The sequence below is a fragment of the Geotrypetes seraphini genome, chromosome 5 (genome assembly GCF_902459505.1).
Source record: "Geotrypetes seraphini chromosome 5, aGeoSer1.1, whole genome shotgun sequence".
Classification (NCBI taxonomy): Eukaryota; Metazoa; Chordata; class Amphibia; order Gymnophiona; family Dermophiidae; genus Geotrypetes; species Geotrypetes seraphini.
Genome location: NC_047088.1, coordinates 5794763 through 5815660, shown reverse-complemented (window position 1 = coordinate 5815660; position 20898 = coordinate 5794763). Strand labels below are relative to the sequence as shown.

At 44.9% G+C, this 20898-nt stretch overlaps 1 protein-coding gene across 3 annotated transcripts in view; it reads left to right on the top strand.

Moving 5' to 3' along the window:
• KIF4A (kinesin family member 4A) overlaps positions 1–16387 on the top strand; it is a 303471-nt gene extending 287084 nt beyond the window's left edge. For all 3 annotated transcript variants that reach the window (XM_033944715.1, XM_033944716.1, XM_033944717.1), the window contains exons 30-31: positions 15272–15394; positions 15901–16387. In XM_033944715.1, the coding sequence (XP_033800606.1) occupies positions 15272–15394; positions 15901–16101 (324 nt within the window). In that variant the 3' untranslated portion in view covers positions 16102–16387. The remainder of the gene's footprint in view (positions 1–15271; positions 15395–15900) is intronic.
• The last annotated feature ends 4511 nt before the right edge of the window (positions 16388–20898 follow it).

The window sequence follows — 20898 nt, the reverse complement described above, 5'->3', positions numbered from 1 at the left end:
GATCGGCGGCTTGCTGCGGTCGGGAAGACTGACTGCGAGGTCCTCAGTATGCGACTGGAGGTGCACTGGTAAATAGGAAGACATCGGGAAGGGGTGGGCAGCAGACAATACGGTTCTCCAAAGTCCTGATCCCTTCCCGAAGCTGGAGAGGGGCGGGAAAAGCTCGCGATCGCCTCTTTTTTCGCTCTCCTGGGCCTGCTCTCCTTCCCCTAAGTACCAACTCCTCACTCCCCACCATCTAGCACATGCGCACATCTAGCACATGTGCCACAGCGCGACAGATCAGCGCGAGGTGGAGAGCAGGTGGTGACGTAAAACGCACGCATGCGCACTTGTGTTTCCGCGACGGATCAAGGAACACGACTTTTGAGTGTGCATGCGCGGCCTAGCATTTTATTATATTAGATAATCTATTATTATCAAGCCATAAATAAATCTGTTTTAATTTCTCATTGATAGCTGAAATTTCGGAAGAACTATTAGGGTCAAGAGGATGCAAAAGTTGTATATCATCTGCATAGGCAAATACGGAGAAGCCAATAGGAGCAAGAAATATATTAAACAAAAGTGGGGACAGGATAGAGCCTTGTGGAATACCATATGTAGCTGAGAAACTAGCAGAAATAGAATCATTAAAAGAAACTATTGAAGAGCGATTGTCCAAATAAGATCTAAACCAAAGTATGTCTCTACCATATTTCCCCTCTCCCGCCTTTCCTCCAAAGTATACAGATTGAGATCTTTGTTCCCACAGACCACTGACCATTTTAGTAACTTTCCTCTGGACCGACTCCATCCTGTTTATATCTTTTTGAAGGTGCGGCCTCCAGAATTGTACACCATATTCTAAATGAGGTCTCACCAGAGTCTTATACAGAGGCATCAATACCTCCTTTTATCCCAGGACAAGCAGGCATGATATTCTCACATGTGGGTGACGTCATCTACGGAGCCCCAGCGCGGACAGCTTTTCAAGCAAACTTGATTGAAGTTTCATGTTTGCTACACTGCACCACGCATGTGCATGCCTTCTTGCCCACTAGAGGCGCATCCCCACCTCGTGGTCCTCAGTTCAGTTTTTTCCGCGGAGCCAGAAGCCCTGTGGATTTTATGCTCTTCGAATTTAGCCTACTGACACCGCGGCTGTGTGTTTCTTTCACGGTCGCTGTGCTTAATTTGCTTTTCTTTCTTCCTTTGTTTCAGTTTTCGTCGGAAAAAAAAATAAAGTTTTGATTCGGCTCCGGGGGCTCCCGGTAGCCGCGGCCGCGGGACCTCGTTCGTTCCCGGCCGGTTTTTGTGTCCATGTCCCGTCCTTTGACGGGCTTTAAAAAGTGCACCCGGTGCGATCGGTTGCTCTCAATTACCGATCCTCACCGGTGGTGCTTGGTTTGTCTGGGTCCTGAGCATCCTACCGAGTCCTGTGATAGGTGCTCCACTTTTCAGACTAGAGCCCTCCGCCGACGCAGTGCCCAGATGGAGGAGCTCTTCTCTGCGGACCCCGCGGCGGGGAAGGCCTCGACGTCGGCTTCGGCCTCGACCTCGGCCTTCGGTCCCCCGACCTCGCCTCGACCCTCGACTTCCTCCAAGCCTGCTGCCTCGACCAAGCCTGCTTCGGGTAAGTCCTCCCTTCCATCCTCGACTCCAGGGTCGGCGAAGAAGCCATCCTCGGGCTCCTCGACTGCGGGTTGGTCGTCCTCTGCCCCGACCCGAGTAGCAAAGCCCAGTGCCCCGAGGGAATACTCGAGACCGAGGTCACCCTCCAGGGAGCCCTCCTCGGCCCCGGACCTGCCAGCCATGATGGGGGTTCTGGTCTTCCAGGACTTGCTCAGAGCGCTGATTGCCTCGGAGCTGTCCGGGGCCCTCGCGCACCTGCAGCAGGCTTCGGCCTCGACTGCTCCGGCCTCGACTGCCCCGGCGTCGGCGGCCTCGGTCTCGGTGCCTTCGGCTTCGGCCCCCGGGGGTCTGCCGACCTCGACCCCGACCTTGCCCTCGACCTCGACCTCGGTTGACCAGCCTGAGAGGAGTGTCAGGCCTCGGGACAAGGTGCGTCGGGTTAGGAGGATCTCTTCCACGTCCTCTTCCTCGAGGTCCTCCCGGGGCTCCTCGCCCTCGAGTCGGCCTCGAACGAGGCGTTGGCCGAGGAAACCCAAGCGTTCTCGTGCTTCTCCTCGGAGACGCGGTCGCTCCTCGCCGGCCGGGGGGGAGACATTACGTGTCTCGGAGCTCTGCCTCGATAATCCGAGGCTCTTCCGCACCCCCGGAGGAAGGGGTTCAAGAGACTCCTCGCCGAGACGGAGGGGACGGACCTCGGTTCCTCATACCCCGGGGACTTCCCCCAAGGGCTCCTCGGGACATAGGCGGTCCCCGACCCCTTCGAGGTCGCTCGGTACGGCCTCCTGGGGATCGGGGTCTGGTAGGGAGCCTCGGTATTCCCGCGAGGCCTCCCCCTCCTTCTTGGCGGCTCGGACCTCGCTTACTCCTTCCCCGCCTGCTGGGCCCTCTTCCTTCTCAAAATTTGTGCAGGATATGGCAAGGGCCTTAGACCTGGACTTGCTTGCTGGGTCTCAGTATATGAAGGAGTTTTTGGAGGAACAAGACCTGCCCACTCCCCAGAGAGAAACTCCTCGTCTGCCTCTCAATAAGGTCCTCCACCAGACCTTCCTGAGAAATTTGGACTCCCCTCTTACAGTCACAGCGGTGCCCTCGAAGATGGAGACCAAGTACCGGACCATACCATGGAAGGGCTTTGATAAAGCACAACTGTCTCACCAGTCGTTGCTGGTGGAATCGGCGCTGAAAAAGTCGCAGCCCGCTAAGATTTCGGCGACGGTCCCACCTGGACGGGAGGGTCGGACCCTGGACAAGTTTGGTCGTCGCCTCTATTCCAACTCTTTGATGGCTACCAGGGTCCTTAATTATGCCTTTACATTCTCCTCTTATCTTCGAAGCATGGTCAAAGACTTGCCTCGTTATCAAGGGGTCCTGCCGGATTCCCACAAGGAGGGGTTTGCCACTTTCATGTCCAACTTATCTCAGCTGCGTCTGTACCTGTTCCACACTGTCTATGACGCATTTGAACTGGCCTCCAGGGTATCCGCCTTTGCTGTGGCCATGCGCCGACTGGCATGGCTACGTACCCTGGACATGGACCCGAATTTGCAGGAACGTTTGGCCAATCTACCCTGTGTTGGCTCTGAATTATTTGATGAGTCCCTGGAGGCGGCGACCAAATGTCTGTCGGAACAGGAGCTCTCCCTGGCCTCCTTGGTCCGTCCTAAACCTCGGGCCCCGCCACAGAAACCATTTCGGCCTCCCCCACGGCGATACCCCCAGAAGTCTACGCCGGCCTTCTCTAGACCTCCACCCTGCTGCCCACCGCAGCAGGGTAGGGGAGGCCAACAAAAACCTCAGGCGCAGGGGACGCCCAAGCCGGCGCCGTCCTTTTGACGGGATGTGCGGATGGGGGCAGGCCCCCTCCGCACTCTCGCCGAACCCCCTTCCTATAGGGGGTCGACTCCGAGCCTTTTCTGCGGCCTGGACCGGGATCACATCAGATGCTTTGGTGCTCCGGATTATCTCCGAGGGCTACTCGCTCAATTTCTTAACCACGCCGCCGGAACATCCGCCGGCTGCTTACCCATTCAGCCAAACCCAATTTCCCCTTCTTCTCGCGGAAGCGAGGGCCTTGTTGAGCCTTCGGGCGGTGGAACCTGTACCCCCCGACCAACGGGGGCGGGGGTTTTACTCCCGTTACTTTTTGGTCCCAAAGAAGACAGGGGACTTACGCCCCATTTTGGACCTCCGGAAGCTCAACAAGTTCCTAGTCCGGGAGAAGTTCCGTATGTTGTCGCTTCCGGTGTTGTATCCTCTTTTGGAGGAAGGGGATTGGATGTGCTCCCTAGACTTAAAGGAAGCATATACTCATGTTCCGGTGCATCCCGCCTTCCGCAAATTCTTACGGTTTCAAGTGGGGGAGTTGCACCTTCAATACCGGGTCCTCCCCTTCGGACTGGCTTCGTCCCCTCGAGTCTTCACGAAGTGTATGGTGGTGGTCGCTGCAGCCCTGAGATCTCGGGGGCTACAGGTCTTTCCCTACCTGGACGATTGGCTGATCAAAGTGTCGACCAGGGAGGGGGTTATCTCAGCGACCCAACAGACTATCATCTTCCTTCAACGTCTGGGGTTCAAAGTGAACTTTCCCAAGTCTCATTTGTGCCCGACTCAATCCCATCAGTTTATTGGAGCCGTGCTGGACACGGTTCGCCTTCATTCGTTCCTCCCCCCTCCTCGGTTGGAGGCTCTACTTCGATTGAGTCGCCAGGTCTCGCTGATGCCTGTAGTATCGGCTCAGCGCATGATGGTTCTTCTGGGCCACATGGCATCGACGGTCCACGTTACTTCGTTCGCCCGCTTGCATCTGAGGCTTCCTCAGTGGACCTTGGCCTCGCAGTGGCGTCAGGATCGCGACCCAGTATCTCGTCCATTAACGGTGACTCCTTCTTTGAGACGCTCGCTCCGTTGGTGGACCAACTCTTCCAATCTTTCCGGGGGTTTGCTCTTTCTCGTTCCTCCGCATCTCAAGGTCCTGACCACGGACTCCTCGGAGTACGCGTGGGGGGCTCATCTCGACGGTCTGCGGACTCAGGGTCTATGGTCGGCAGAGGACCGTCTTTGTCACATCAATGTGTTGGAGCTTCGGGCCATTTTTCTGGCGGCTCGAGCATTCTGCCACTTGCTACACGATCAGGTAGTCCTCGTGCGGACGGACAACCAGGTGGCAATGTATTATGTGAACAAACAGGACGGAACGGGCTCTTGGTCTCTGTGCCGGGAAGCCCTGCGCCTTTGGGAATGGGCGGTCTCCCAGAACATATTCCTGCGTGCGGTTTACATTCAGGGAGAGAGGAACTGTCTGGCAGGCAAACTCAGTCGTCTTCTCCAGCCGCACGAGTGGTCGCTGAACTCCCGGGTTCTACGTGAGGTCTTCAACCGCTGGGGGACTCCTCAGGTGGATCTGTTTGCCTCCCCGGAGACTCACAAACTGCCCCTCTATTGTTCTCTAATGTACTCCCGGGACGGTCTCGAGGCCGATGCCTTCCTTCTCGACTGGGGGGGGAGGTTCCTTTATGCTTTCCTTCCTTTTCCTCTGATCTTGAGAACATTGGTACATCTCAAATCGACCAGGGCCACTATGATTCTCATTGCGCCTCGTTGGCCCAGACAGCACTGGTTCTTCCTGCTCCTTCAACTCAGTGTAAGGGAACCTCTGCTTCTGCCTGTTTTTCCCTCTCTGCTGTCTCAGAGTCGGGGTTCGCTGTTACATCCCAATCTTCAGTCTTTACATCTGACCGCTTGGTTCCTTTCCCCTTGACTTCGGTTCCTGTTTCTCAGTCGGTGAGGGAGATTTTGGAAGCCTCACGCAAGGTCTCGACTAGGCTTTGTTATTCCCAGAAGTGGACCAGATTTTCATCCTGGTGCTCCTCGAACCATCTGGACCCGAGTTCAGTTCCAGTGTCTTCGGTGCTGGAATATTTGTTTCATCTGTCTAAGTCTGGGCTGAAGACGACTTCCATTCGGGTGCATCTCAGTGCCATTGCGGCGTTCCATCGGCATCTCGAGGGTCGGTCTCTTTCTCTTCATCCTCTGGTAACTCGTTTCATGAGGGGTCTCGTGAATGTTCACCCTCCTCTGAAACCTCCTCCTGTAGTTTGGGATCTTAATGTGGTGTTAGCTCAACTGATGAAGCCTCCTTTTGAGCCTATCGACAAATCTCATCTTAAGTTTCTCACTTGGAAGGTGGTCTTTTTGCTTGCGCTCACATCCGCTCGTCGGATTAGTGAGCTGCAGGCTTTGGTTGCGAATCCACCTTTTACTGTGTTTCATCATGACAAGGTGGTTCTTCGCACCCATCCTAAATTTTTGCCTAAGGTTCTGTCTGATTTCCACCTCAATCAGTCCATTGTTCTTCCGGTGTTCTTCCCGAAGCCCCACTCTCATCCTGGTGAGGCGGCGCTTCACACGCTTGACTGTAAGAGGGCGTTGGCCTTTTATCTCCAACGTACCAAGTCTCATCGGAAGGTTCCTCAATTGTTTTTGTCCTTTGATCCTAATCGGTTGGGAAATCTTGTTTCCAAGCGCACCTTGTCCAACTGGTTGGCTGCTTGTATTTCTTTTTGCTACGCTCAGGCTGGTCTCACGCTCCATGGTCGAGTCACGGGGCATAAGGTCCGGGCTATGGCAGCTTCTGTTGCTTTCCTCCGGTCTACTCCTGTGGAGGACATATGTAAAGCTGCCACTTGGTCTTCGGTTCATACGTTCACCTCCCACTACTGTCTGGACACTTTGTCCAGAAGCGATGGCCGGTTTGGCCAGTCGGTGTTACGTAACCTGTTTTCCTAAATTGCCATCCTCCCACCTGCCCTTTTTTGGTTGGCTTGGAGGTCACCCACATGTGAGAATATCATGCCTGCTTGTCCTGGGATAAAGCACAGTTACTTACCGTAACAGGTGTTATCCAGGGACAGCAGGCATATATTCTCACAACCCGCCCTCCTCCCCGGGGATGGCTTCTTTGCTGGTTATGGAACTGAGGACCACGAGGTGGGGATGCGCCTCTAGTGGGCAAGAAGGCATGCACATGCGTGGTGCAGTGTAGCAAACTTGAAACTTCAATCAAGTTTGCTTGAAAAGCTGTCCGCGCTGGGGCTCCGTAGATGACGTCACCCACATGTGAGAATATATGCCTGCTGTCCCTGGATAACACCTGTTACGGTAAGTAACTGTGCTTTTCTTACTGGCCATACCTCTCCCTATGCTCCCTAGCATCCTTCTAGCTTTTGCCATTGCCTTTTCAACCTGTTTGGCCACCTTAAGATAATCACATACTATCACGCCCATGTCCTGCTCTTCTGACATGCAGTGTGTACAAACTACACTGGAGGTTTGACCTAGACAAATGGCATTGCCTGGCAAATCACAATCTACATTAACCATAGTAAATGATGGCAGGTGAAGGCCTGTATGGTCCATCCAGTCTGCCCAACAAAGTGGCCAGGGCTACACTCGCCACTTTGTGTAGATTAGTTAGGTGCCATCAACTCATATTTGAGTCCTAGCGACTTGATGAATTACAGATCTAAAGAGAGATCAGTTTTATACTAGTCCGGTAAAGTCCTCCATTGTCAACCTCATAGTTGTTTTCAATATGTCCAGCCATCTGATTGCAGGTCGCCCTCTTCACTTGGTTCTTTTGATCTTCCCAAACATAATGTCCTTCTCCAATGATCGTTCTCTTCTGACAGTGTGATCAAAATAAGACAGTAGTAACTTCATCGTTTAGGCTTCGAGTGACATAGCCAGTTTGATCTCTTCCAGAACCGATTTGTTAGTTCTTCTGGCAATCCAAGGCACGCACAAAATCCTTCTCCAGCACCAAAGTTCAAATGAGTCAATCTTCTTTCTGTCTTGTTTCCGTAAAGACACTCAATGAAACTGCAGGAAAATACTTTTTCACTCAGACAATAGTTAAGCTCTGGAATGCATTGCCAGAGGTTGTGGTAAAAGTGGATAGCGTAGCTGGTTTTAAGAAAGGTTTGGACAAATTCCTGGAAGAAAAGTTCATAGTCTGTTATTAAGACATGGGGGAAGTCTCTGCTTGCCCTGGATCGGTAGCATGGAATATTGCTACTCTTTGGTGTTTTGGCCAAGTACTAGTGACCTGGATTTCCACCATGAGAATGGGCTACTGGGCTTGATGGACCATTGGTCTGACCTGGTAAGGCTATAATTATGTTCTAAAGTCCAGCTTTCGCATCCATAATTGACCACTGAGAAAATGAGTGCATGGAGAGATATTAAAACCATACTCTTCAAAAAAACACATAAAACCTATCTAGCACGATCAATCCCAACCCAATATCCAACACTCTATTTACCCTTAGATCTCTCTATTACTCTTATCTACCAAACGTTATCTAAAACCCATAATTTCACCCTATTCTTAACTCCTAAAGACCTCCACTTCCCTTTGGTAACTCTTTACCCAACGTTTATTACCTTAAAAATTCTATGTCATCGCTTATTCTATTCCTTCAAATTTTGAATGTAATTCTTATTTTAGTTTGGATGTAATCCGCCTTGAACCGCAAGGTAATGGCGGAATAGAAATCACTAATGTAATGTAATGTAATTTCCTTGCCTTTGAATACTTTGTCAAAAGCCTTTATCGAAGAGCGACTTGGCACTATTCTACAAAGTATTTCTTTCCTGCTGGTTGATTATTTGTTTGAGAGAGCCCAGGAGATTGAAATCTTTTACAACTTCTATTCTATCACCTTCAAGCTCAAAATCTTCATCATTTTCCATATTCATGATCTTCGTCTTATGTTCCGTTCTAATCCCATGTTATGACTTTCAGCTTTGCCATTTCTCAGTAGATACAGCATGTCATCTTTGATGCTGGTAATGAGCATTGTATCATTTGCATAGCGCAGGTTGTTTGTATTTCAGCCACCAACTTTGAAACCAATGCGCTCTTCTTCCAAATTTGTTTTTCTGAAGATGGCTTCTCCGTAAAGGTTGAACAGGTAAGGTGACAAGATGCATCCTTGCCTGACATCACATTTTATTGGAAACCAGTGTTGCTATATTCTGTTCTCACTGCAGCTTTTTGATTTTCGTAGTGGATCTTTATCAGCTGAGTTGTGTGTTTGGGTATTCTCATTTGTGTTAGAGTTCTCCATAGTTTATCGTGATCCACACAGTCAAAAGCTTTGCTGTAGTTAAAGCAGAAGTATAGGGGCATTTGGTATTCTTTGCTCTTCTCCAATATCCATCTAACATTGGCAATAATGTCTCTTGTTCCTCGACCTTTTCTGAAACCAGCCTGAACTATGGCTAGTTCTTGTTCAACATGTGATTGTAGCCTTCATTGTATTATTTTCAGCAATATTATGCTGACGTGTGGAATTATTACAATTGTTCTATGGTTGTTAGTCCTTATCGTCACCTTTGTACATACCTATACTGAAGAATGATCTTCTCCAATCGGTTGGCCATGTGTTTTCCTTCCAAATCTGTTGATACAGTCAAGTGAGGGCCATGATAGCACCTTCTGAGCCTATGATTAATTTGATAAAGCTTTAATTGCTGCTATGACTTTTAAAATATCTGGTTCTTCGGCGTCAGTTTCCTGTTCAATTTCTCCAATGTTATCCTCATTGCTTTTTTTGTAAAGATTTTCCATGTATTCTTTCCATCTCTCTTTAATGCTTTCTGTATCATTCAGTATCATCAATAAGTACAAGGGCACAGTTGTATATGCCAAGCAAAATCTCAAAAAGAAAATGTACTGTATGTACCCTAACTGAGACTAGCCTTACCTGCGTACGTTCCGGTTCAGCAAGAACTTGTCTAACTTTGTCTTGAATCCCCTGAATCACTATAACAGCCTCTGGAAGAGCGTGCCAGTTTTCTACTACTCTCTGGGTGAAGAACTACTTCCTTACGTTTGTACGGAATCTATCCCCTTTCAACTTTAGAGAGTGCCCTCTCGTTCTCTCCACCTTGGAGAGGATGAACAACCTATCTTTATCTACTAAGTCTATTCCCTTCATTATCTTGAACGTTTCGATCATGTCCCCTCTGTCTCCTCTTTTCAAGGGAGAAGAGGCCCAGTTTCTCTAACCTCTCAATGTACGGCAACTCCTCCAGCCCCTTAACCATTTTGGTCACTCTTCTCTGGACCCTTCAAGTAGCACTGTGTCCTTCTTTATCTACGGCGACCAGTGCTGGACGCAGTACTCCAGGTGAGGGCCCGGTAAAGCAGCATGATAACCCTCTCCAATCTATTTGTGATCCCCTTCTTAATCATTCCCAGCATTCTTTTCGCCCTTTTCACCGCCGCACATTGCACGGATGGCTTCATCAACTTATCGACCAGTACTCCCAAGTCTCTTTCCTGGGGGGGGTCTCTCCAAGTACCACACAGGACATCCTGTATTCGTGTATAAGATTTTTGTTACCGACATGCATCCCCTTACACTTATCCACGTTAAACCTCATTTGCCATGTCGCAGCCCATTTCTCGAGAGTGTTTGTCATGTTGCAGGTCTTCGCAATCCTCCCGCGTCTTCACTACTCTGAATAACTTTGTATTGTCTGCAAATTTAATCACCTCACTTGTCGTACCAGTTTCCAGGTTGTTTATAAATATATTGAAGAGCACAGGTCCGAGCACCGAACCCTGTGGTAATCCACTTGTTACGCTTTTCCAGTCCAAGTATTGTCCATTTACCCCCACTCTGTTTCCTATCCGCCAGCCAGTTTGTAATCCACATGTATATTTCGCCCTCGATTCCATGGCTGGCAATTTTTCAAAGTAGTTGTTCATGTGGAACTTTGTCGAACGCCTTCTGAAAATCCAGATATACAATGTCGACCAGGTCACCCTTGTCTATCTGCCTGCTTACTCTCTCGAAGAATTGCAGCAAGTTCGTCAAGCAAGATCTTCCTTTGCTGAAGCCGTTCTGGCTGGTCCTCATCAGATCGTGTCTGTCAAGGTGATCAATGATGCGATCATTTATCAGCACCTCTACCATCTTTCCTAGTACCGAGGTCTGTAGTTTCCCGGATCTCCCCTCGAACCTTTCTTGAAGATCGGTGTAACATTCGCCACCTTCCTGTCTTCCGGAATCCTTCCCGATTTGATCAACAGATTGGCTATTAGTTGAAGCAGTTGAGCTATAGCCCCTTTTCAGTTCCTTGATTACCCTTGGCGTCTTTAAGCATCACCAATCGAGGCTGGAATTTCTGCCACAATCTTAACCTCCTAATACGCTGCTCTAAACTAAACCTTAAGCTTATATACCGCATCTTCTCTAACTATAAAGTTCGACACAAAAATTAAAAGGGAAGTACAATGAGAATTGGTGGAGAGGGAAGCGGAAATTTACATTTTTGAAAATAGCCAAGTTTTCAGGTGTGTTTGGAATAATTGGAAAGAGCCCAGATTGTGTAGCTGGGCAGGAAAATTATTCCAAAGCTCAGTAAGAACATAAGAATAACCTTACGGGATCAGAGCAAAGGTCTGTCAAGCCCAGACTTTGACAAGCGTCTTGAGTATGAGAGGAATTGGTGGAAACGCATAAAGGAACTTGTGTGTCCAGTCCAGAAGAAGGGCATCCGTCTCCAGACTTTGAGGGGAGTAGAGTCTGGTACAGAACATAAGAATAGCCTTACTGGGTCAGACCAATGGTCTATCAAGCCTATTAGCCCGTTCTCACGGTAGCCAATCCAGGTCACTAGTACCTGGCCAGAACCCAAGGTGTAGCAATATTCCATGCTACCAGTACAGGGCAAGCAGACTTTTCCTACAGGAACTTGTCTAAACCTTTCTTAAAACCAGCTACGTTATCCGCTCTTACTACATCCTCTGGCAACACGTTCCAGAGCTTAACTATTCTCTGAATGATAAAAAATTTCCTCCTATTGGTTTTAAAAGTATTTCCCTAGATGTTGGCATTGTCATCTTGAGGCTGGAATCCTAGATCATTTATTATTTTATTGTCCTCTTATTAATAATTTTTGGAAATTGATCTGGGGACAAATAAATTGTATGTTAGAGAATCATGTGGCCCTGTCATATGACACAGTTTTGTTTGGGATGTCTATGAGGGCCAAAAGTCAAAACTCCTTGAATAATAATAAGCTGTTAATGATTTTAACAGGAGTTGCCATCCAACAAATAACATACAACTGGAAAGACTACAGGGGGTTGAATTACTGTTTCTGGTGGAGTTCGGTGTGTCATGTGTATGAAATGGAAAAAACATTGGCAATTAAGAGAGGATATTATAAGAAATTTAAAGATGTGTGGGGACCATTAATTGATTACTATAATAAATAATTGAATTTATCCCCATTTAGTATGTATAGGGTGGATGGGTGGGTTTTATGACATTAGGATGAGTAGTTACAAAAATATTTGGGGAGGGAGGGAGGGGAGGTAATTTCTGGTATAAGATGATTGTAAAGTTTCAAGTGAAGAATGTATAGTATGACTTGATTTATTGTACACTTGTTTGTATAATGTAAAAAGGAATAAAGATATTAAAAAAAAGTATTTCCCTGTAACTTCATCGAGTGTTCCCTAGTCTTTGTAATTTTTGATGGAGTGAAAAATCGATCACTTGTACCTGTTCTACTCCATTCAGGATTTTGTAGACTTCAATCCTATCTCCCCTCAGCCATCTCTTTTCCAAGTTGAAGAGCCCTAACTGTTTTAGTCTTTCCTCATACGAGAGGAGTTCATCCCCTTTACCATCTTGGTCGCTCTTCTTTGAGGGGGGAAGGGGGTAATTTTATGATTACATAATGTACATGATATTTGACTATAGGATGGGAATGGGGGGGAAGGATAGGTGATAAGGGCATATTATTTGTATCATTGACGATTATTAAGTGATGTATTTATTATTAATTTGTTTGGACATATTGTCACACTTATTGTAAGTCTGAAAATGAATAAAGAATTTATAAAAAAAAAAAAAGAAAGTAGTTTTGAAGGAGAGAATTCCCTAATTTTCCAATGTAGGTAACACCTTTTAGTGAGGGGAAAAATAATTTGAGCTTTTGGATAGTTCTGATGATATCTGGTCTCGCAGCATTTCAAAATAAAGGAATTAAGGGGGGAAGAATGCCATGCAGGATCTTGAAAGTTAGGCAGTTACATTTTAAAGTAGACTCTAGAAATTACTGTGAGCCAGTGGAGTTGTAGCAAGAGCGGTCAAATTTGCTCTTTGCAAAGACCAACCTAGCTGCATATTCTGGATCTGCTAAAGTCTTTGAAGACTTTTCTTGGTCAGACTTAAATAGACCGAGTTGCAGTAATCCAACCTCGAAAGAATGATTGATTGTACAAAAACAGAAAATGTTGTTGGTGGAAACAGGATCTCACTTTCCTCAACATATGGGACAAAAAAAGCTTTTTTTTTTTTTTTTTTTTTTTACCAGAGAATTAAGATGATCAGTACATGAAAGTGTTGAGTCTATAATGACACCTAAAACTTTGCATGAGAATTCAATCTGCAGTGAAGATCCAGAAGGCAGTGTAATGAACGGAGGTAGCTGATCTAACTTTAAGCCAAAGTAATTTTGTTTTGGGCTCATTTAGCTTCATTTGTACTGCAAGGGCCCAAGATTGAAGTTTCATTATGCATTCTATATTCTTAGTGAAGTTAGTAAGATTCAAATCTCTCGAGAAGGACGAAGATGTTATCTGTGTATGTATACAGTGTTTCAAAGGGGGATAGATGGAAAAGTTTCAAGGTCGACATATAGATATTGAAAAGAATAGGGGACAGAGGTGATCCCTACGGGACTCCACATAACAGTTTCCATGGAGATGACCTGGCACCGTTCATATTAACAGTGTGTATGAGCAAGATCGTAAGAATTTTGAGAACCAGTCTAAGACTGTACAATCAATACCTATCTCAGAAAGTTGGTAGATCAAAATGTGGTGAACGACGTCAAAGGCTGCAGATAGGTCAAAATTATAATAAAATTGCAAACTTATTACGTGAATATAGTTGCTGAACATTTGAGATTAGTGAGACCAATAGAGATTCAGTACTGAAATTAGTTCTGAAACCATATTAGCAGGGTAAAAGGATGGAAAATTTCTCTAAATATGATGAAAGTTGAGCAGATATGATAGACTCTAACATTTTGGTCAGGAGAGGGATGTTCGCTATAGGTCGATAACTAGATGGTGAAGAAGGGTCTAGATCATCTTTTTTCAGTAATGGGGTCAGAGCAATGTGGCCCATCTCTTCAGAAAATAGGCCTGACAGAAAGGCAGAATTTATAAGTCTAGTAAGCGCTAAGATAGCCTGAGTAGGAATTTTCTTATATAGGTAAGAGGGAAATGGATCCAAGGCATATCTGGATTTTCCATTTACATGTTCCCGATTCAATTTTCTGACAATATCCTTTAGATATCATTCTTTGTCTTGCCGAACTTGGCGTTGAAATAGTCAGTTCATTTGTGATACTTTTTCTCTGTCACCGGAAAGTTTTGCTTGTCTTTTGTTCTGCTAGATTTTTTGTTTTGTTTTGTTTCTTCTGAGATCCAAAGTGATTTCTTGGCTTTCTTTCTCTTCTGGTGTGTGTTGGGTTTTTTTTTAACTTCATCACTAATTACGGTTTTTATGTCATTCCATAACTCTTCAGGCTCTCTATCTCCTGAATCAATTCAGGCAAATCTGTTGTCTAGTTTTAACTCACTGTGGAACTCTCTTCCAAACTTCATTAAAAATGAAACTGACCTCGTTGTTTTTAAGAAAATTTTAAAAACTTACCTATTTCAAGACGCGTTTGACATATGAAATTCCACTTTTTTAGCACTTTACAGGTCTAATATTTTTAATAACCCTTTATTACCCAATGTGTTTCCCTTTCAATGTCTTTCTCTAATTAAGAACAACATTGTAACTTTTCCCCTTCCTTCCCACCCCCTCCTGTTCGTCTAATTTTGTTTGTTTTATGAGTAACTATTGTAAATTAATTGTAATACCACACCCTGTTGGTTTTTATTACTGTACATCGCTTAGATGTTATTATAAGCGATTTATCAAATAAAGGTCAAACTTGAAACTTGAACTCTCCAGATCAGCACAAAACCCTCAGTATGTATGCTGTGGTGAGAAGATGTGCGTTTTTCATTGTGGGATGTACTTGTTTGTGGTTTTTGTTTTTACCATTTATAAAAATAGATAAAATTAACAGTGGGGTATTGTTATCGTGGGCAGCAGCGTTTTGACTGGGAACACTGAGAAATTTACTGAGGTTTTCTGCTTAGCTAGTCGAAGACCGACTCTAAAGGAGATGACATAGCCTATTAGTAGCTAACTTAAAATAATTCTCAGTTCCCAACTGCTGGTAGAGGTGCACAACCCATTCGTCTGGAGGGACTAAGAGAGGGAAAATTAGCATGGAATAATATATAACTGCCATAGGCAGTTATTTTTTATAACAGTGTAACTTGTTAGTTTCAGCATTAAGATGTCATCGCTCCCCTCCTGAGATGCACAGCAGTATATAAGACTGATCATCTGTCTTTAGCTGTGTTCTGTTGGGGGTTCTTTGCTGTTGTGTTAATGTGATGTAGATTTAGGGTGGTGAGGTTTTAACATGCTCAGTGCAACCTGCAGAAAATATAAAGCAGAAATAGTGATGAGCAGTGTAATATACCTGTGTCTCTCTTTTTCAGGATAGCACAAGTAGTGGGGATCACTCTCAGGAATCAGAAAATTCTCCCAAGCTTCTAGACCTCACTGAGGTGGCGTCGGCAGATTCCTTCTTCACACCACCTTGCGTTTTACTTCCCAGCAAGGTAAAGGGTCGTTTACACAAGAGCTATTTTCAATCTCCTATCTTTTCAGGCAGCTTCTTATGATAGAGTTTGTAAATCTTTAGTTGAGGAAATTATTGAAAACCTACTTATTTAAGAAATTTTGTAATTTCTAGGTCATTTGTTGTTTTTGTCATTGTTTCAGTTTTCTTTTGTAAACCGCATAGAACTCCTAAGGTACTGCAGTATATAAATACATTTTTATGTTTTGTATAGCTATCTCAGTTGCTCTTCTGGGTCTGTCAGATCAGGAGGGCACTGGCTCTTCATGATGTAACTGGGGGGTAGAAAAGAATATGCATTGTTCTTGGAGGGTGGTAATGAGGTACAGAGATGGAGGGAGTGTTAATAGCATGCAGTGCATGAATGTATATGGTGGGTAAGAGGGTTGGCATTGGATGGGATAGCTTTACCTGGAAGGTATTGAGCAGCATGTAATGTTATGGGGTTGGCACTTACAGTAAGTTCTCTTTTGAATACCATGGCAGGTGCTGAAAGAGATCAGTGACTTTGGCCAGGTGGGGTCAACATTAAAGCTGCAGAAGAAGCCAAGTCCCAGCAGGATCTTTACCAGTGGCTCTGATATGGAGGCTCAGGAAAACCAGATCTCTGTGCTAAAGAAAAACAAGCGTGTTCTGGGCAGCAGCACCAGCTTCTTTTTTGACTTGCACACTGATGAGAGAGAGTGAGCTGAACTCAGGCTCATGGAACAGAATGGCAGTGCCAGGACTAGGGGCAAGGTGGTGGTATGGTCTGCTGAAATGTCAGACAATACATCAGTCCCAGAACTTGAAGGTGCAAATGGCGGCTATTCTTGCGGAGCTGGAGAAAATGCAGACACTCGCAGCATATTGAAGCATCATCCATTCTGCTGTTCTGAAAACATTTCTCATCCGCTCTGTTTTTTTAGTCTTTGTCATAAATCATTAATTTTTGTAGATCTTAACAATAAAGAGATTTAGTGTAAGTCATTTACTGAATGACTTTGTGCCTTTGTGCCACTGGCTGACTAGGGGAACCATATATCCTTTCAAATGTTCTTAATAATGAAAATAATGTACAGCCCCAGTCTCAGAGTCGCAAACCAAGGAGAAAAGGAGGGCCTATACGGGTATCAGACAGCCCAACAAACAAACTATGTTTGTGGGAAAATTCCTCATTTACCCAACGGTGCCTCCTCCTCCTATTTAATACGATTTTTATCAAAAAAAAATTTTTATTATTATTATTCAATCTTTAAGTTTACTTGTTTCCTTATTGCTTTTGTTAATTATGCATCTCTGCAATGTCCATTAAGAAAAGAACTTTACTTAGCTTTCAGCGTAGCATAGTAATCAATCCCCAAAACGCCAACGCGTTTCGATAATCTTTATCAAGACGGTCAGGGGAGCTGAAAAGACAAGCATAAACATAACGGGCATTAAAGAACCAAAGTTACCCTAAATTTCTTATATAAATAATTTCTCAGTACTTACATTTCAATTAAACGAACGTCACATACCGGCATAAGAAGCACGCCGGGGTCGGCCGACTCAGAGATTTAAATAACCCGCCCTTAGGACGTCATATCCGGGGAACCACCCTATCAATCACGGAACTTTAAATTTTATTTTATTTTAATTTTAAAGGGACCATCGCCTAAACAAAAACCTAGCAATCGGCTTGAGCTAACCAATCAGTCGTTTCATTTAGGGCTAGAGCCCCCATGAGCAGAGGTAATCACCAGCCATGTGGGTCATGCCAGTGGTGTGAGTACACCATTTCGGGTGAGAGTTGGACTCATCCAGGTACAGGGGTTACTTATAAGATCAAACAAAATACTACTTGCAGATCAGATAATGTGGTTTATGTCATACAGTGCCCCTGTCCTAAGTTATATGTAGGCAGAACCACGCGTGCCATACGTATCCGGTTAACGGAACATAAATCCAGAGTCCATACTCAGTCCGAATCCTCCCCGCTGGTCCGTCATTGGATCAGTTGTGGGCATACATTAAGAGACCTAAAATGGAGAGTTTTAGACCGTATTATAGTAGGGTGGGAGGGGGGCAACACTGTCCGGAGGCTGAACCGCAGTGAACTCCGGTGGATGTTCACATTGAACTCCATGACACCTAATGGGTTAAACGAAACGACTGATTGGTTAGCTCAAGCCGATTGCTAGGTTTTTGTTTAGGCGATGGTCCCTTTAAAATTAAAATAAAATAAAATTTAAAGTTCCGTGATTGATAGGGTGGTTCCCCGGATATGACGTCCTAAGGGCGGGTTATTTAAATCTCTGAGTCGGCCGACCCCGGCGTGCTTCTTATGCCGGTGGTTGGTATGTGACGTTCGTTTAATTGAAATGTAAGTACTGAGAAATTATTTATATAAGAAATTTAGGGTAACTTTGGTTCTTTAATGCCCGTTATGTTTATGCTTGTCTTTTCAGCTCCCCTGACCGTCTTGATAAAGATTATCGAAACGCGTTGGCGTTTTGGGGATTGATTACTATGCTACGCTGAAAGCTAAGTAAAGTTCTTTTCTTAATGGACATTGCAGAGATGCATAATTAACAAAAGCAATAAGGAAACAAGTAAACTTAAAGATTGAATAATAATAATAAAAAAATTTTTTTGATAAAAATCGTATTAAATAGGAGGAGGAGGCACCGTTGGGTAAATGAGGAATTTTCCCACAAACATAGTTTGTTTGTTGGGCTGTCTGATACCCGTATAGGCCCTCCTTTTCTCCTTGGTTTGCGACTCTGAGACTGGGGCTGTACATTATTTTGACTAGGGGAACAGCACAGGAAACCTAATGCTAAACCCAGTTGCTGAGAGCATTGGTTAAGGTGCCTGTGTTGGGATTTCTGCAGGCTGCTAGTGTTTGGGACTTAAGACCCCTGATGTGGGGAGGGCTTAAATGGTTGGGATGGTATAGATGGGCTAGAGTGAACTTTGACGGAGACTTCAAGTTGTTGGAACCTAAGAACAGTACTGGGCAGAGCTTTGGATTCTTGCTAAGAAAACAACAACCCAAAAAAAACCCAACAAGTTTTTAGATTGAATCAGGTTGGGCAGACTGGATGGACCATTCGGATCATTATCTGCCGTCATCTACTATGTGAGAAGATCAACTTACAAAGCCCCTTTTTTATGAAAAAGAAAATGTTGAGATGACCCAAAGATGGATGATTTCACTTGGTAGTTGTGGTTTCCCTCCCCCTCTCCCCACCATAGATGTGGGGGGATTATTGGCTTACTAGGCCAACATTGTCTTCAGGTAAGAGAAGGACCATTGAATTAGAGCTACCAACTTCCCCCTCTTAATTTGTTGTCAGAGAGGAGGAAATGTGTTTTTCTTATGTTTTGCCATATCTTATGATATCTCTTATGCTATTCCTGTAAACTTTTATGTAATCTCTGAAAACTTATGTAATCCGCCTTGAACCGCAAGGTATTGACGGAATAGAAATCACTAATGTAATGTAATACATTTTGCAAAATCAGCACCAAAACTTAGAACATCAAGGCTTTGGATATTAAAATGATTCCACCAATGTAAAGTAGAGAAGTGGAGAGGCGAGGCCAGATCCAAGTCTTCCATTTGCATACTGTCATTAGATTTTACTTTTAAGCCGAGCAAAACCATGAAAGGGGAAATCGTATGCAAGTAAGGACAAAGGATCACTATATGAAGTTGAATGGAAAACTCAAAAACAATATATGATACCATGAGCAGGCTTTAGTAGTCTGTTCCAATCTGTGCCTGCCTGCTGTGCTGAGACTTGAAGTAGACCATATAATCCATTTTTTGTCGACATTCCACAAGAAAAGGAAATTATAAAAGTGTGGATCAATACTGAGGCTTCAAGTTCCCCTGTTTAAGAAAAGGCCCTGTAAGGATCTTGGCTGCTTACCAGTCTTAGCAGAAGCATCCCTAATAGAGCATTTATTTAAAAGACTGAGTGCAGTCTTACTCTTTGGCCTGCAGGTCAGAAGACTTTGCTGGTCAGAACAGGTAGCCTGACCTCCCTTTAGATCAGTGGTCTTAAACACAAACCCTTTGCAGGGCCACATTTTGGATTTGTAGGAGGGCCTCAGAAAAAGTAGTTAATGTTTTATTAAAGAAATGACAATTTTGCATGAGGTAAAACTCTTTATAGTTTATAAATCTCATTCCTTGCAGGCAGCTATTGTTTTCCGCAGCACGTTCCTTCTGCTGCGGTCCCACCCCTCCTCTGACATCAGGGGCAGGATCACGGCAGAGGGAACGTGCTGCTGAGGACGATGGCAGCCTGCAATGATTGCTACAGCACCGGCAATCCTCTCTGCAGGCTGCGGTAATTATCTGGAGGTAAGAGCCAGGGGGGAATCCGGAGGATGCTGCAAAGAGCGGGCAGCTCTAGTACAGACCACAGGTCGCAAAATAATACCTGGCGGGCCGCATGTGGCCCCTGGGCTGCAAGTTTGAGACCACTGCTTTAGATGAAATCATCTCTGGAATTTTAGAAAGGAAGTAGCTCAGATTATGCCGTTGGAGAAAGAGGAAGAGCCCAGGGCAGAAATGTTGCACATAACAGTGCTTATCTTTTTCCAATAGTGGCCAATCCAGGTCCTAAGCACCCGACAATTACCAAAAAAGGAGAGCCAGGAAATTATTCTGCTAAGTCTCACTTCAGTGCTGGGCAAAATGAAAGAAAGAAATAAATATTGTGAAACATGTAAACAAACATGATTTAGTGGGACAGAGTGGGTTCAGCCAAGAGAGGTCTTGCCTTGCCAATTTTCTTCACTTCTTTGAAGGTGTGAATAAACATGTGGATAAAGGTGAGCCGGTTAATATAGTATATCTAGATTTTCAGAAAACTTTTGACAAAGTTCCTCATGAGAGCTGAGAAAATTAGAGCCATGGGATTAGGAGGCAATGTTCCGTTGTAGATTAGGAATTGGTTATTGGATAAAAAAACATAGGGCGGGCATAAATGGCCATTTTTTCTCAAAGGAGGAGGGTAAATAGTGGAGTGCCACAGGGGTCTGTTCTAGGACCGGTGCTATTTAACTTATTTATAAATGATCTAGAAATTAGAATGACGAGTGAGGTGATTAAATTTGCAGATGACACTAAATTGTTCAAAGTTTTTAAAATACATACAGACTGAAAATTGCAGGCAGACCTTAGGAAATTGGAAGACTGGGCATCCAAATGGCAGATGAAATTTAATGTGGGCAAATGCAAAGTGATGCACATTGGGAAGAATAATGCAAATCATCATAGTTATCTGATGCTAGGGTCCAGCCTGGGGGTCTGCGCCCAAGAAAAAGATCTGGGTGTCATTGTAGACAATACACTGAAACCTTCCATCTAATGTGCAGCGGCCAAAAAAAACAAACTATGTTAGGAATTATTAGAAAAGGGATGGTAAACAAGACTAAGAATGTTGTTTTGTTAATCAGGTTTACTATTCCACCTTTACCTATTCAGTTCAAGATTGGATTACAAGA